The 15,600-nt window shown below is 40.3% G+C and overlaps 1 protein-coding gene across 1 annotated transcript in view; it reads left to right on the top strand.

Annotated features, from left to right (window-relative positions):
• Nucleotides 1-358: 358 nt before the first annotated feature.
• The window catches only part of LOC144606415 (sodium-dependent neutral amino acid transporter B(0)AT1-like), a 36,016-nt gene continuing 20,774 nt past the window's right edge, over nt 359-15,600 (top strand). Inside the window, exon 1 of the mRNA XM_078422476.1 lies at nt 359-575. Within this exon, the coding sequence (XP_078278602.1) occupies nt 359-575 (217 nt within the window). The remainder of the gene's footprint in view (nt 576-15,600) is intronic.

Here is a 15,600-nt window from a genome sequence, read left to right as displayed (position 1 = left end):
ATACTCCTTGCTGTAAAAGAAGTGGGGGATAAAATTTAAATTAAGGAGGCGATCAAGATGATTTCCAACCTTTATTTCACAGAATCAAATAAATTTAAATTGAGAAGTCTTCTGATACAAAACCTGCAATTGTATCTCAGAACAGTAATCTTCCAGGTGATAAAATGCATTAATAATTATCAGATTTTACTGGGATGGTTGAAGATTCTGCTAACACATCAATTTGCAGCAGATATACCTACTGTTGATGGTGCTAAAGGTTCAGTATAAAAGCACATAGTTCGCAAGAGCACCTTTCAATTTGTCCAGACCCCCTTCTGCTTCCCTGCTCCCAGTGTGAACGTGTCTCAAAACCATAATGCCAAGGTTCAAATTCCCAAAACTCGTTCTGCCGAATCCCGGCTTGGAAGATAGAATTCCTTCCTATGAAGAGCTTGAGAGGAGAGAAATTGAAGAGGTGGATGATCGACCCAAATGGGACAACAAAACTCAGTACTTGCTGACTTGTGTTGGTTTTTGTGTGGGATTAGGAAACGTGTGGCGTTTCCCCTATCTCTGTCAAAGCCATGGAGGAGGTACGTAGTTCAATAGCAATCAGATAATTATATATTCAAATATGATTGACTATTTTTCATTCTACAATAGTTTCTGTAAATGTGTATTTATTCGATGGTAATTAGAGTCCAGTGTGATACTTATCTTAAAGAACAGAAAGAATATGATAACAAACGAATGTAAGCTGGAGTAAATTTTGTAAGAAATGTGAAGAACAATAACACATGAGAAAAACATGCTTCTTAATTGGAGTTTATTAATAATAGCATTAAAACCTGGAAGTCTGTGGAATTCAAAAACATAGTCAAAATTCAATGTTAATTCAATTAAGTAGAAGGAAAATATACTTTTGGATTACAATGGTTGAAATAATTTTAAGGAGCTCCACATAATCTGATTATTTCAAATTGAAAATTTTACTTATTCTCCTTCAGTGTTTAAATATTGCCACAGGCAGCCTGATACATTGTAAAGCGCAATGTGTTTACAAATGGAGAATGAATCTAAGTTAGCATTTTTGCATTCTGCTTTATGATTCTTAGTTAAACATATTTGGCTTTCAAAATTTAAAAAAAATTACTACAGTAAATATATGTGGAGAAGGCAGGAGAAAGGGGTTGAGACAGAAAGATAGATCCGTCATGATTGAATGGCAGAGTAGACTTGAGGGGCCGAATAGCCTAATTCTGCTCCTATAACTTGTGAACTTACGATAAAACATAATTTGGATTTGGTTCTTCAGCAAACCAATGGGTTTTTTTTATTGTCCAAAATGAAACCTGGATGATTCTCTATTTTGATTTAACGAACTGACAATTATCAGGATACTGTTCTAAATATTTGATTTTCTGATGCTGCAACGTTTTGAAAATTTCTGATAATATTAAGCTTCAATATTTACACTCTAATTCTTCACCATGTAGCAATCAGAACATTTTAAATTTTGATTCCTAAACATGAAATAGAAGTTAATTTTCTTTTGCATCCGCTGTATGCATTTTTTAGCTGAACTCTGTAGGATTTGGTTTCTTTGTGTAACAATAAATTTCAAAAGTGAAGTTCAATATGTATGCATTTGGACTGGATCACTGTGAGTTTTACACTGCAGTTTCACAGGGAGTAGCCGAATAACTAGAGTACCTCTGTCATCACACCAGGTGAAAACCCATGTATCTTTGGGCTCACAACTGATTTTAATGATAGTCCCATAATTTAGTGAGTGGGGTTGAAATCGCTTAGGAAAGACACAAAATGCTGGAGTAACTCAGCCGGTCAGGCAACATCTCTAGAGAACATGGATAGGTAATGTTTCAGGTCGGCACCTTTCTTGAGGTGGGGTATCTGGCTCCTCAGCTTTTTCCCAGCCATATATGGTACATTTAATGTAGACCCTTTCTTTTGAACGGGGTCACCGAACCTCATAAAAAACATACTGCTACTTTTCTTATTTTTAAATAATAATTAATGTTTTAACTATGAGGTAAAGTTATTTTAAATACTTTTATTTACTTTATTTTAAGCTTTTGGAATTTTTTTGATATATTTCTACTGGGCAGTATTATGGCACTGCATGTTGTGTTGCTGCCTCAAATCTGCTGGGACCTGGCTATGGTTCTGACCTCCTGAATTGACTGGATGGAGTTTACATTTTCTCTCTGTGACTGTAACGACTTTACTCAATGCTCCGTTTTCCCAATAATGCTCTGAATGACCTCCTTCTATGAATTTTGACAATGTGATAAATAAATGATAACTATTTCTAAATGTGTTTAAGTATTTAGAAAGGATTATACAAGACCTATGGACACACTTGCCATTTGCCTTGCAAAATACCCACAGGAATGATATCTCCAGATCGCTGAGAACCCTACAGTGACAAAGGTTAGACACAAAATGCTGGAGTAACTCAGCAGGTCAAGCAACATCTCCTGAGAAAAGGAATAGGTGAACTTTCAGGTTGAGACCCTTCATCAGACTAACAGTTGGGGAGGGGTACACTGGAGGTATGGGAAGGTTCTGTACCTCCCCATACCTCCAGTGTCCCTCTCCTTTTCTGAAGAGATGCTGCCTGACTCATTTAGTTTCTCCAGCATTTTGTATCTATCTTCGGTGTAAACTAGCACCTGCAGTTCCTTCTTACATATCTAGCCACAAGTTAGTTTGGCCACAGGGTTCACAGGTGAAATGCGGGCTAGGTTCAACACAATCCACTCGCTACTTCATTACATATTTAATGAATATAACTGAGGATGACTTTGTATCACATGTGTTCTAAAATTACATTGAAGTCCACAAACTTTTAATGCACTTGCCTGAAATTCCCCTCTCTGATATTTTAATGGTGATGTTAAAAAATTAATTCTTAACAATTGATGCCACAGTAAGTGAGCACAGCGATGCACTAATGATAGTTGCTATGCTCCAGAGTACCTAAGTGATGTAAATTGTTGGAAATTGCATAGGCATAGCAGGAAATATTCATCATTCATCGCATTCCCTAAGTACAAGGATTGTCAATTGAATGGAGAAAATCACCTCTTTTGAATACAATTTGCTATTTAGAGATACAGCGCAGAAACAGGTCCTTTCGGCCCACCGGGACCACGCCATCCAGCTATCCCCGCATATTAACACTATCCTACACACACTAGGGACAATTTTTACATTTACTAAGCCAATTAACCTACAAACATGTACGTCTTTGGAGTGTGGGAGGAAACCGAAGATCTCGGAGAAAACCCACGCAGGTCACGGGGAGAACGTACAAACTCCGTACAGACAGCACCCGTAGTCGGGAACGAACCCAGGTCTCCGGCGCTGCATTCGCTGTAAGGCAGCAACTCTACAGCTGCGCCACCGTGCTGCCCAAATGGTGCTCTATTAGAAACATTCAGATCTTATAAAAATGAAATAGGAATTGCTCAATTACGCTGTGCTTCACATAATTAGTTCATTTTTCTTAACAATTCATTTCAATGTAGTGATTTACTCTCTCCTCTTCCACTTTTAAATGCATAGTTACATGCTGGGACATGGATCCAGAGTTACCAGCCATCTTCTTTGCCATAATGATGTCTGCATTAGAGTGCAGTAGCTGCAAGGAGAGGTTGGGCAGACTTGGATTGTTTTCTCTGGAATGCCAGAGGTTGAGGGGAGACCAGGTAGAAGTACATCAAATGATGAGAGACATAGATAGGGTGGACAGTCCAAACCTTTTTCTCTGGATGGAAATATCAATTAATGGAGGGTATTGCTTTAAGGTGAGAGGGACAAAGTTTAGAGTAGATGTGCAGGCAAGCTTTCTTACACAGATGGCGGTGGGTGCTTGGAGTGCACTGCCAATGATGGAGGTGAAGGCAGATACGACAATGGCATTTAAGATGCTTTTAGATAGACACATGGATATGCAGGGGATAGAGGGTTATCATGCATATCATATCATATCATATCATATCATATCATATCATATCATATCATATCATATCATATCATATCATATCATATCATATCATATCATATCATATCATATCATATCATATCATATCATATCATATCATATCATATCATATCATATCATATATATACAGCGCGGAAACAGGCCTTTTCGGCCCACCAAGTCCGCGCCGCCCAGCGATCCCCGCACATTAACACTATCCTACCCCGCACATTAACACTATCCTAACACTATCCTACATAGTGGAGCAAATTATCTGTTCCTGTGCTGCACTGTTCTATGTTCCATGTTCTTATCAGCATTCTTTATATGTGAGAATGACCAACTAAAGTTGGAACATAGAACGTAGAGGAGTACACACTGGAACAAACCATTTGGCTTACCATGTCTGCTCCAAACATGATGCCAAATTAATCTAAACCCATCTGCCTGCAATTGGTCTCTATCCTGCAATTTCCTGCCTGTTCAATGCACCAAATTCCACATAATCATCATTATTGTATCTGCTTCCACCACTTCTCCTGGTAGCATATTCAGTGCCTAGTCACATTTGACAATAAGTATTCCATTCCATTCCATATTCCCATCACCTACAATACTCTGTGTAAAAGAAAACTGTCTTGTAATTCTCTTGAGGACAATCTAAACTCCCTGCAATTTGCAACAGTAAAAAATATGTCTGTGGTCTGCCGCCACCTTGCCGACCCTTACCTGCACTCCAGCCACCCGCGGACTGTGCCCATTGAATTCACCGATCCTCACCTCTCCTCCAGCCGCCAGCAGGCTGGGGCCGTCAACTCACCTGGATTCCAAGCCTAGTTCTAGACCAAGTGTCTGAAGAAGGGTTTCGACCAAAAACATCACATATCCATGTTCTCCAGAGATGCTGCCTGACCTGCTGAGTTACTCCAGCAATTTGCGGCCTTTTGTGTATTAACTAGCAACTGTAGTTGTTTGTTTCTACTATTTATACAATAATGTGTTACGAGAATACCTTACTCGGTTAGGGCGGACAATCGGCAATAATGGACACAATTATGGTCTGTTATAACGAGAGTTTACTGTGGAGGGAAATGGACGACAATGTTCCAGGCAATGGTTCGCAAGTAGAGATAGTTGAATGCTTCAAGTTTCTAGGAGTAAATATCATCAGCAATTTGTGCTGGACCAGCCGTATGAAGCAATGGCCAAGAAAGCACACCAATGCCTTTACTTCCTCAGAAGGCTTAAGAAATTCAGCATGTCCTTAACAATTCTTACCAACCTCTATAGATGAAAGTAGAAAATATTTTATCAGAATGCATCCCAGCTTGGTTTGAGAACAGCTCCATCCAGGACCACAAGAAATTGCAGAGAATTGTGGACGCAGCCCAGACCATCATGAAAACCAACCCCCCATTCCATTGACTCCATTGACTCCATCTACACTTCATGCAGCCTCGGCAAGCCCACCAGAATAATCAAGGACGAGTCTCACCCCGGTTACTCCCGTCAACCATCACGCTAGAGGTCATCGTCGTGGCTATCCCTCGAGGTCAAAGATAATGGTCTATGTTCATTTGTTTTTATGAACTCTAAGGTGGCTTATGAGTCCAATCCTGGCTTTGAAAGTTCTTCGGCATTCAGGGCAGGTAATTCCAGATGTCAGATCGGGTTTTGGTTGTTGCTGCCTCTCTTTCCGTTTACTTCTCTTTTCTAATTCTGCGCATCTGTTGGCTTCTAAGGTCGCTGTTCCTTTTTGGATGATGGTGCCAGAATTTCCTGTCCTTGACATTGGTTTCCCAATTGTCGATGTCCATTTCACATTTTTTCATGCTGGCTTTAAAAGTGTCTTTGAATCTCTTCTTTTTTCCGCCTCTTTTACGTTTGCCTTCTTTAAGCTGCGAGTAGAAGGTTTGCTTTGGTAGACGCTCGTCTTCCATCCGAACAACATGACCGCTCCATCTTAGTTGGTTCTTGATGGTGAAGGCTTCAATGCTTAATGTTTTTGCTTCATTCAGCATGCTGACGTTGGTTCTTCTGTCTTCCCAGATGATATTTAAGCTGCTTCGAAGACATCATTGATGGAACTTTTCAAGTGTTTTCAGATGGTGTCAGTACATTGTCCAGGTTTACAGAAGTGTGAAAATGCACACTTCCAGATTCTGAGACAGATTTTTTCCCAGCTGTTATCAGGCAACTGAACCATCCTATCACCAATAAGAGAGCAGTCCTGACCTGCTATCGACCTCATTGGAGACCCTCAGACTATCTTTGATTGGGCTTTACTGGACTTTATCTGCACTAAACATTATTTCATTTATCCTGTGTCTGTGCACTGTGGATGGTTCAATTGTAATCATGTATAATCTTTCCACTGACTGGATAGCACGCAGCCAAAAGCTTTTCATTATACCTCGGTATACATGACAACAAACTAAACTAAACTAAACTTAGCTAAACTAAGCTAAAAACTAAACTAAACTAAATTAATCTAAACTATACTACACTATACTATACTCTACTACACTATACTACACTATACTATACTATACTATACTATACTATACTATACTATACTATACTATACTATACTATACTATACTAAACTATACTATACTACACTACACTATACTGTACTACACTATACTATACTATGCTATACTATACTATACTATACGATACTATATTATACCAAACCAAACTACAAAGGTTTGTCAGACTGATTCCTGGTATTGTGGGAGATATGATGAGAGATTGGGCAACTAATCCTATATTAATTTCATTGAATTCTAATAGAGAATAACAATCTGGATACAACAGAATGTTTCCTCTGGATGTGTAGAACTAAAGTCACAATCTCCCAGAGAAGGCTGTGGGTCCGTCATTGAATATATTTAAGTTTGAGACAGATGCGTATCTAGACATGAAAGGAATAAAGAGATATGAAGAGAGTTTAGGAATATGGTATTGAGGTAAAGGCTCTGCCCTGGTTACATTGAATTACCGAGGAAGAGAAGGACTGAATGGCTTATTTGTGTTCTGATTTTGCTGTGATTCCCTGCTGACAAATATGGGTATACGCACATTGGATAGGAGAAGGCTAGGAACTGATTAGGAATTTCACTAATCAACTTAAGAACATGGAGAATAGTGTGATCAGGGAGCGGAATAGTAATACTCTCTGGCACATTGATATCACAAAGGAGGAGGTGTCAGGTTACTTGAAAAACATTAAGGTTGATATATCACTGGGGACTGATGGAATCTATCCCAAGTTAGTGATGGAGGCAAGAGAGGAGATTGCTGGGGCCTTAATAGCTGGGGTCTTTGTATGCTTTATGGTATTGGACGAGCCCCCAAAATAGTGAAGAATTGCTTATGATGTTCCTTTGTTTAAGATGGACAATAGGAATAATCGAGCAAATTATAAGCCAGAAATGATTGGAGAAGATTCCTGGGGATAGATTTTACTTGCATTTCGAAAAGCGTGGACTTATTAAGAATAGTCAGAACAGCTTCTGTGTGGAGGCCATGTCTTCTAAACTCGATTGAGTTATTTGAGGAGGTGACAAAGGTGATTGATAGACAATAGACAATAGGTGCAGGAGTAGGCCATTCGGCCCTTCGAGCCAGCACCGCCATTCAATATGATCATGTCTGATCATTCACAATCAGTACCCCGTTCCTGCCATCTCCCCATACCCCCATGACTCCGCTATCTTTAAGAGCTCTATCTAGCTCTCTCTTGAAAGCATCCAGAGAATTGGCCTCCACTGCCTTCTGAGGCAGACAATTCCACAGATTTATAACTCTCTGACTGAAAAAGTTTTTCTTCATCTCCGTTCTAAATGGCCTACCCCTTATTCTTAAACTGTGGCCCCTGGTTCTGGACTTCCCCAACATTGGGAACATGTTTCCTGCCTCTAATGTGTCCAATCCCTTAATAATCTTATATGTTTCAATAAGATCCCTTCTCATCCTTCTAAATGCCAGCGTATACAAGCCTAGTCGCTCCAGTCTTTCACCATTCGACAGTCCCGCCATTCCGGGAATTAACTCTTTGTGATGATGGGAGGGCAGTGGATGCTGCCTACATGGACTTCAGTAGAATATTCAACATGGCTGATCTAAAGGATCAAGGCACATGGGATCCGCAGTGACTTGGTAGATTGGATTCAAAATTCTAAGCCAGAGAAGACAGAGGGTAGTAATGGGGGGATGGTGATCTTACTGGAGGTCTGTGGCCAATGGTGTAAAGCAAGGATCAGTACTGGCATACTTGACAAAATATATGATTGTCATCTATGTTCAGAGCTGCAGAAGATGGCCAAGGTCCTCAATGAATATTTCTACCCTCTATTTAGCGTGGATAAAAACATGAAGACAAGGGACCTTGGCAAAGTTAATGGCAATGCCTTGAGGATTATGTATTAGCATCAAGGAGGTGCTGAATGTCCTAGGATGCATGAAGGCAGATAAATCTTCCAGACCTGATCAGATAAATCCAATGACATTGTGGTAAGCTGGAGAAAAGCAGGAGTCTAGCTGAGAGAAATGAATCATCATTAGAAACAGGTGATGGGCCAGAAGACTGGAGGGTGGCTACTTTTATGCCTCCATTTAAGAAAGGCTGCAAAGTAATTTCTGGGAACTATAGACCAGTATGCCTGACATCTGCAGTAGGAAAGTTACTGGAGAAGATTCTGAGGGCTAAGATATAAATGCATTTGGAACAACAGGATTAATTGGCAGGGTTTTGTATGTGTGAGATAATGTCTCACCAATGTAATTGAGTTTTTTTAAGAAATAACCAAGAAGGTTGACGAGGGCAGGGTCGTAGATGTGATCTATAAGGAATTCAGCAAAGCCTTTGATCAGGTTCTGCTTTGTTGGCTGCTCCCAAAGGTTAGATCGCAAGGAATCCAGGGAAACAGGGTAACTGGACACAGAGATGAGTCCATGGAAGCAGAAGGATAGGTGGAAGGTTATTTTTAGAACTGGTGGTGTTCCTCAGTGATCAGGCAGGGCCATTGCTGTTTGTCATCTACATCAATGATTTGGATGAGAATGTACAAGGCATGATTGCTAAATTTGCAGATCACGGTCACAGTGGCGCAGCGGTAGAGTTGCTGCCTTACAGAGCTTGCAGCACCGGAGACCTGGGTTTGATCCTGACTGCGGGTGCTGTCTGTACGCAGTTTGTACGTTCTCCCCATGACCACATGGGTTTTCTCCGAGATCTTCGGTTTCCTCCCACATTCCAAAGATATGTAGGTTAATTGGCTTGCTGTATGTGTAAAATTATCCCCAGTGCATGTAGGATAGTGTTAATGTGCGGGGATCGCTGGTCGGTGCGGACTCGGTGGGCCGAAGGGCCTGTTTCCGTACTGTATCTCTAATATAAACTAAAATGATACACTAAAATAAATGACACTGTATACAGTGAAGATGGTTATCAAGAATTGTAGTGGCATCTTGAACAGCTGGGCAAGTGGGCTGAAGATTCTCTGACTGAAAAAGTTTTTCCTCATCTCTGTTCTAAATGGCCTACCCCTTATTCTTAAACTGTGGCCCCTGATTCTGGACTCCCCCAACATTGCAAACATGTTTCCTGCCTCTAATGTGTCCAACCCCTTAATAATCTTATACGTTTCGATAAGATCCCCTCTCATCCTTTTAAATTCCAGTGTATACAAGCCTAGTCGCTCCAGTCTTTCAACATATGACAGTCCCGCCATTCCGGGAATTAACCTAGTAAACCTACGCTGCATGCCCTCATACAACACATACAAGGAATTTGCCTTGGTGCTTAGCTCGCAAGTAACAATAAGATATACAGTAGATAATTAAAAATAAAACATTATAATTTAAACATATGAAGAATGAAATAAAATACCAGAGCAAAAGGAGGCTACAGACTTTTGGTTGTTGAGTAGAGCTACTGCTCGTCGAACAAAGCTGTTTTTATGTCTGGCTGTGGTGGCTTTGACAGTCCGGAATCGCCTTCCAGAGGGAAGTGCTTCAAAGCGTTTGTGGCCAGGGTGAGAGGGGTCAGAGATTATCTTATCCGCTCGCTTCCTGGTCCTAGCAGTGTACAGTCCGTCGATGGGAGGAAGGTAGCAGCCAACAACCTTCTCAGCTGATCGAACAATGCGCTGCAGCCTCCGAATGTCATGCTTGGTGGCTGAGCCAAACCAGATCATGATGGAGAAGGTGAGGACAGACTCAATGATAGCAGTATAGAATTGGACCATCATTGCGATTGTCTTTGTCTTTGAATGAACAGCACGTTTTAATATAATACGTGTTCAGGTAAGAGGTGTTTAAACTGAACACCTATGGGTAACCTCTCTGAGATAAAGAGTTTCTGAGCATCCTGTTTTTACATTGTTACAAATAATAGCATTGTTAGTGTGGGCTCATAATTTACTTTTGAGGTTAGAAACAAACATGTTGCAAAGAATTAAAATTGAAGTCATCTCTGTGAAGAGGAGCTAGCAAACGTCAGTGGGCGGATTGTAAAATGCTACTCAAATCTGAATGTGCTGAACATTAAGAAAAATCTATGCAGCATTTTAGATATGGGTGATGTTTGCTTATGTGTGTGTGTGCCTGAGCGTATTTTTTGTGTGTTGGGAACCAAGATACTTTTTAAATATTTTTGGGGAAATGTATGTTCTGTTAACTGAGGATTAGTTGCTGATGTTCAAAATACATAAAGCATTAAGCAAACAAATATTGCTTAGGATCCTTGAAGCAGAATCTAATGGTTCCATGCATTAAGCTTAATAGTTCTTTTATTTGTGTTTCGAGCCATTTTAATGGTTGATTTAAAAACAAAATTACCTTAAAGAGAGCTCATTTTATGAATAACTAATCGGTATCATATCCTTTCTAGTTTTCCCCTTTTCCTTCTGATATGCCACACTCAGATTAGATTTTAAAACTATAACATATTTTGGAGAGGTGTTTATTTTATGGAGTATTTGGCAGTAAATTATTAACTCACCTAATCATAAAACTGTTCCAAGCAACAATATATAATGTATTGGTGCTCTGCAAACAGCTCCCATCTGTCTAAATATTGTCATCCTGTAGGTGCAACTTTAAGTAATTTCAGGAAAGTAGCATTTTAGATAATGTGCTTTTTACATACATTGCAATGGGAGATAATCTTAGGAACTAATAATTCTCACAAACTGTAACAAAACATACAGTGTGCCCCTAGTCCTAGATAACTTCTCCTAGATAACAATGATCTATTCTGGATTTTCCTTGAACTGCTTCCCCTTTGATGTCTCATTTTCACATCTTATACTTCATTATCTCTGTTTCTCCCTCTCCCCTGACTCTATCGAGAGAGTCTGCCTGTCCCGCTGAGTTACTCCAGCATTTTGTGTCTATCATCGGTGTAAACCGGCATCTGCAGTTACTTCCTACACAAAACAAGGTGGGATTGGTTAGGAGAATCACCTTGTCATTTTCCAGGATTTCTGAAGAAATTAGCCGATCCATAATGTCAGCTATCCATGTTTTCCTGGGATGCCTCCTGACCCATTGAGTTACTCCAGCACTTTGTGACTTTTGTTCAAGGATTTCACAAATCTGTTGCTTTTTTGAGAAAAAATATCATCCATGTAAAATATAATTCACTGTAAACAAAGTGATGCTGTATGTTCTTAGTGATCCTTCCAGCTCTAAATGATCTAATCTCATATTTCGCCTGGGCAGCTTGCAGTCCAGCGGTATGAACATTGACTTCTCCAACTTTAGATAGTTCCTCTGTCCCTCTCTTCCCCTCCCCCTTCTCAGTTCTCCCTCTATCTTCCTGTCTCCACCTATATCCTTCCTTTGTCCCGCCCCCCTGTCATCAGTCTGAAGAAGGGTCTCGACCCAAAACGTCACCCATTCCTTCTCTCCTGAGATGCTGCCTGACCTGCTGAGTTACTCCAGCATTTTGTGAATAAATACCTTCGATTTGTACCAGCATCTGCAGTTATTTTCTTACATCTCTAAAGCCTGGTTAATTTTACCCATTTTTATTTGTTAATTCCGGGAATGTTGTCATCACGGACAAAACCAACATTTATTGTCCATCCTTAGTCATCTTTGAGAAAGTCACACCAAATCCTGCTCAACAAAGTGGTGTCAGGCAGAGACCCCAAGGATTTTGATTTAATGATGATGAGAAATTTCTTTTTGAAACTGGATCGCACATGATTTGAAGGAAACTTTGAAGAGACTGGTGGCCCGATGTTCCTCTGTCTTTATCCTTTGGAGTATGAAGGTTGAATTAGGAATACAGGATGATTTTCTTTCCTATTTGTTACAATTTTTAAAGAGAATTGTGCCTTGTTGTTGAATAGAAATTAGGACCACTTTTAACCCAAGCTGTGAGATACGTCTTGAAAATTTTTCCTGTGTTGTTGCTGGGCTCTAAGAAAGAATGAAAAACAAAGGCTGTTTAATCTTCCACATGAAGATTGACCCAAAATGCTGGAGTAACTCAGCAGGACAGGCAGCATCTCTGGAGAGAAGTTTCTCAGCATGATGTTTTGGGTCGAGACCCTTCTTCAGGCCCTTTTTCTCCAGAGATGCTGCCTGACCCACTGATTTATTCCAACATTTTGTGTCTATCTTCAGTATAAACCAGCATCTGCAGTTCTTTCCTACACTAATCTTCCATGTGATGTGAGTACTGCCTAGGACATTAACCAAGAGATTTCTATCAGTTCCTTATCCATGCGAATTGCATTGAGTAACTTGCATAGCTCATTAAACCAGTGATGGCTTGTTCAGGTCAATGTGGACCTTGACACTATCATTTTATTGGGTTTGTTAAGTAGCCATTTATGATTTAAAGGAACAGTAAAACAAGGTCAAGGCGTGTACTGATGTTATGAAAAAGAATTCACCGTTGGGCCACTAACTTTTGAATTGTACAGAAATGTAAATCTTCAAAATTAGAAACCAAAACCAGAAAATGGTGGAAATGCACAGCAACTAATAGGGGAAAAGGGCGATACCTAGCAACAAAAAAAAGATACAAAGTGCTGGAGTAACTCAGCGGGCCAACAAGACTTTAATAATAATAATAATCCATTTATTTTATATAGCGCCTTATCACATGCTCAAAGCGCTTTTAGAGATACAACATGGAAACAGGCTCTTCAGCCCACCTAGTCCGTGCTGACTAGCGATCACCCTGCACACTAGTTCCATCCTACACACTAGGAACAATTTACAGGTGCCAATAAAGCTCCACAGACATACAGGCTGGTAGGTTTATTGACTCCTGGAAATTGTCCCTAGTGTGTAGAATAGAACTAGTGTACAGGGTTTGTGTAAGAAGGAACTGAAGAAGGGTCGCGACCCGAAATGTCACCCATTCCTTCTCTCCAGAGATGCTGCCTGACCCGCTGAGTTACTCCAGCTTTTTGCATCTATCTTTAGTGTATAGGGTGATTGTTGGTCAATGCAATCTCAGTGGCCTGAGGGGCCTGTTTCCACGCTGTATCTCTAAAGTCTAAAGTCAAACAGCATCACTGGAGAAATACTAGCAGCAGTTTGGTGCATCTTTCCCAGAGAGAGATTGTTACATTAAGACTGAGAGGGCCTCCTAGAGCATGAGTCAGTTTTTAAAATTCTAATCACTGCAGCGGTCGCTGGTCAAAATGTGAGCAGGGGGTACAGTTTAGCTATGATGATGCTTATGACTGAGTGATCTTCAGAACATTTTCTAACCTAACACAAAGAATGTACACAGAGTGCCTTCAGGGAGGATGACAACATATGGCCATGAATTAGACTTTGGTAATTCTGCTGTGTTAATTGTGTACTGCATACCATGCTGATGGCAAGTTAGAATTGGCAGAAAGAGAGCTGAAATTGGAAAGTCTTACTGTAAGAAATGTTATTGTAGTTTACTCTCTTTGGGAGCAGTACCAGAGACCAAAGAATGGCATTTTCCTGCATCGAGCCTGTCCATCCCTTAAGAATTATACTTGTAAAATTCTTAATGTTTAAAATGTTTAAAAAACTGAAGTCAATTTTGTTCAAAACTCATATCTGTGCTAATAGCCACATCATCTTCATGGTTGAGCTATGCAGATGTTACACTTTTATAAGTTCAATGGAAAGTCAGTTGGTCACCTGGGTGCAATAAAACAAGACTGCACGTCATGCCGTGTAAATGGTGGGAGGCCATGCATGAATGTTATTGGAGTCAGTCAAAGTAGCCATGGTGCAGAGCACAGGCAATTGTCTTATTGCCACAGTGCAGAGCACACGTTATGGAGTCCAAGTGCCTGAAGGCAACAGTCCAGAAAGATGGTAGTTCTGAATGGCTGAGCTACTTTTCATGCAGTAGAATTGGATTACGAGTAGCTGGAAACTGGAATGTTTAATGTTGTTTGTTACATACCAGCGTATGTAAGGATTTAAGAACTAGGAACGCGAGTAGACCATATACTCTAAGCTTGTTCCACCACTGATTAAGAACATGGCTGATCAAGTATTTCAGTTCAATTTTCATGCGTTTTCCCCAAATCCATTGATTCCCTTAACATCCAGATATCTATTGATCACTGCATTGAATGAACTCAATGAGCATCCAGAGCACTCTGGGATAGAGAATTCCAATGATACACATTATCTGAGGCTCTGACTCTGGGTTTAACACCTCAGTTAGAGAGGCATTATCACTACAACCAGCCTGCAAAACCCTGCAGAATTCTGCACGTTTCAGCACTATCTCCTCTCATTCTTCTCAGCTCTGGGGAATGCTGGCTCAGTCAAATGAGGTAGGAAACAAAAATATGTGCATTGATACTGTGACAGGTTATACTGTCATAGGCCAGAATGGGCACATGAAATGCCTTCACCACTTCCCATTGAGATAAAACAAAACAATGTTTGACACAATTGTATGAAGCACCCACCAAGTTATACAGGAAGTGTGCTGCTAGCAGAGGTAGTTGAGTCTGGTTGCCTGTCACAAGTGTGGGCTGTGTGCATACGCAGCACTGCACTGGATCAGGTGGAGGGACTGTGTTTCTGCAGGGTTTGTAGCATGGTACCACAAGGTGATCCACTTGCCAATCATGTCACTGTAAACATGGATCTGATGCAAACTGGTATGTGTGGCCTACTTTTATCCTACTTGTACCATCAATTGCTATTTCAGATAGACACAAAATGCTGGAGTAACTCAGAGGGGCAGGCAACATCTCTGGCGAGAAGGAATGGGTGACATTTCAGGTCGAGACCCGTCTTCAGACTCAGAATTGCTATTCCTGCTTCATTTTGTCTGCTTGGACCTGGTTCTTAGACTGCAGCACAATGCCACATTCTGGGATGTTAATAATAAAACATTGCACTGACCATTTAGTTAACTGGCATTGAACAATATCGCCCACTTGAAATTTTATAAATCTTTGATTTAACTGGACTGCATTGCTAAAAGGTGGAATGAGTTTTGGGTAATTTTAGTGCCAAATGGATTTGTTCCAAACCTAAGCATGAAACAAACACTAAATAAAGATTGGTAATATTATAAAGGATGAATTTCTGTTGAAACTATTTGGCTATTTGAGCCCTGATGTAGGCAG

The sequence above is a fragment of the Rhinoraja longicauda genome, chromosome 2 (genome assembly GCF_053455715.1).
Source record: "Rhinoraja longicauda isolate Sanriku21f chromosome 2, sRhiLon1.1, whole genome shotgun sequence".
Classification (NCBI taxonomy): domain Eukaryota; kingdom Metazoa; phylum Chordata; class Chondrichthyes; order Rajiformes; family Arhynchobatidae; genus Rhinoraja; species Rhinoraja longicauda.
Note: the sequence above shows the minus strand (reverse complement) of the source record. Positions and strands in the feature narration are given on the sequence as shown.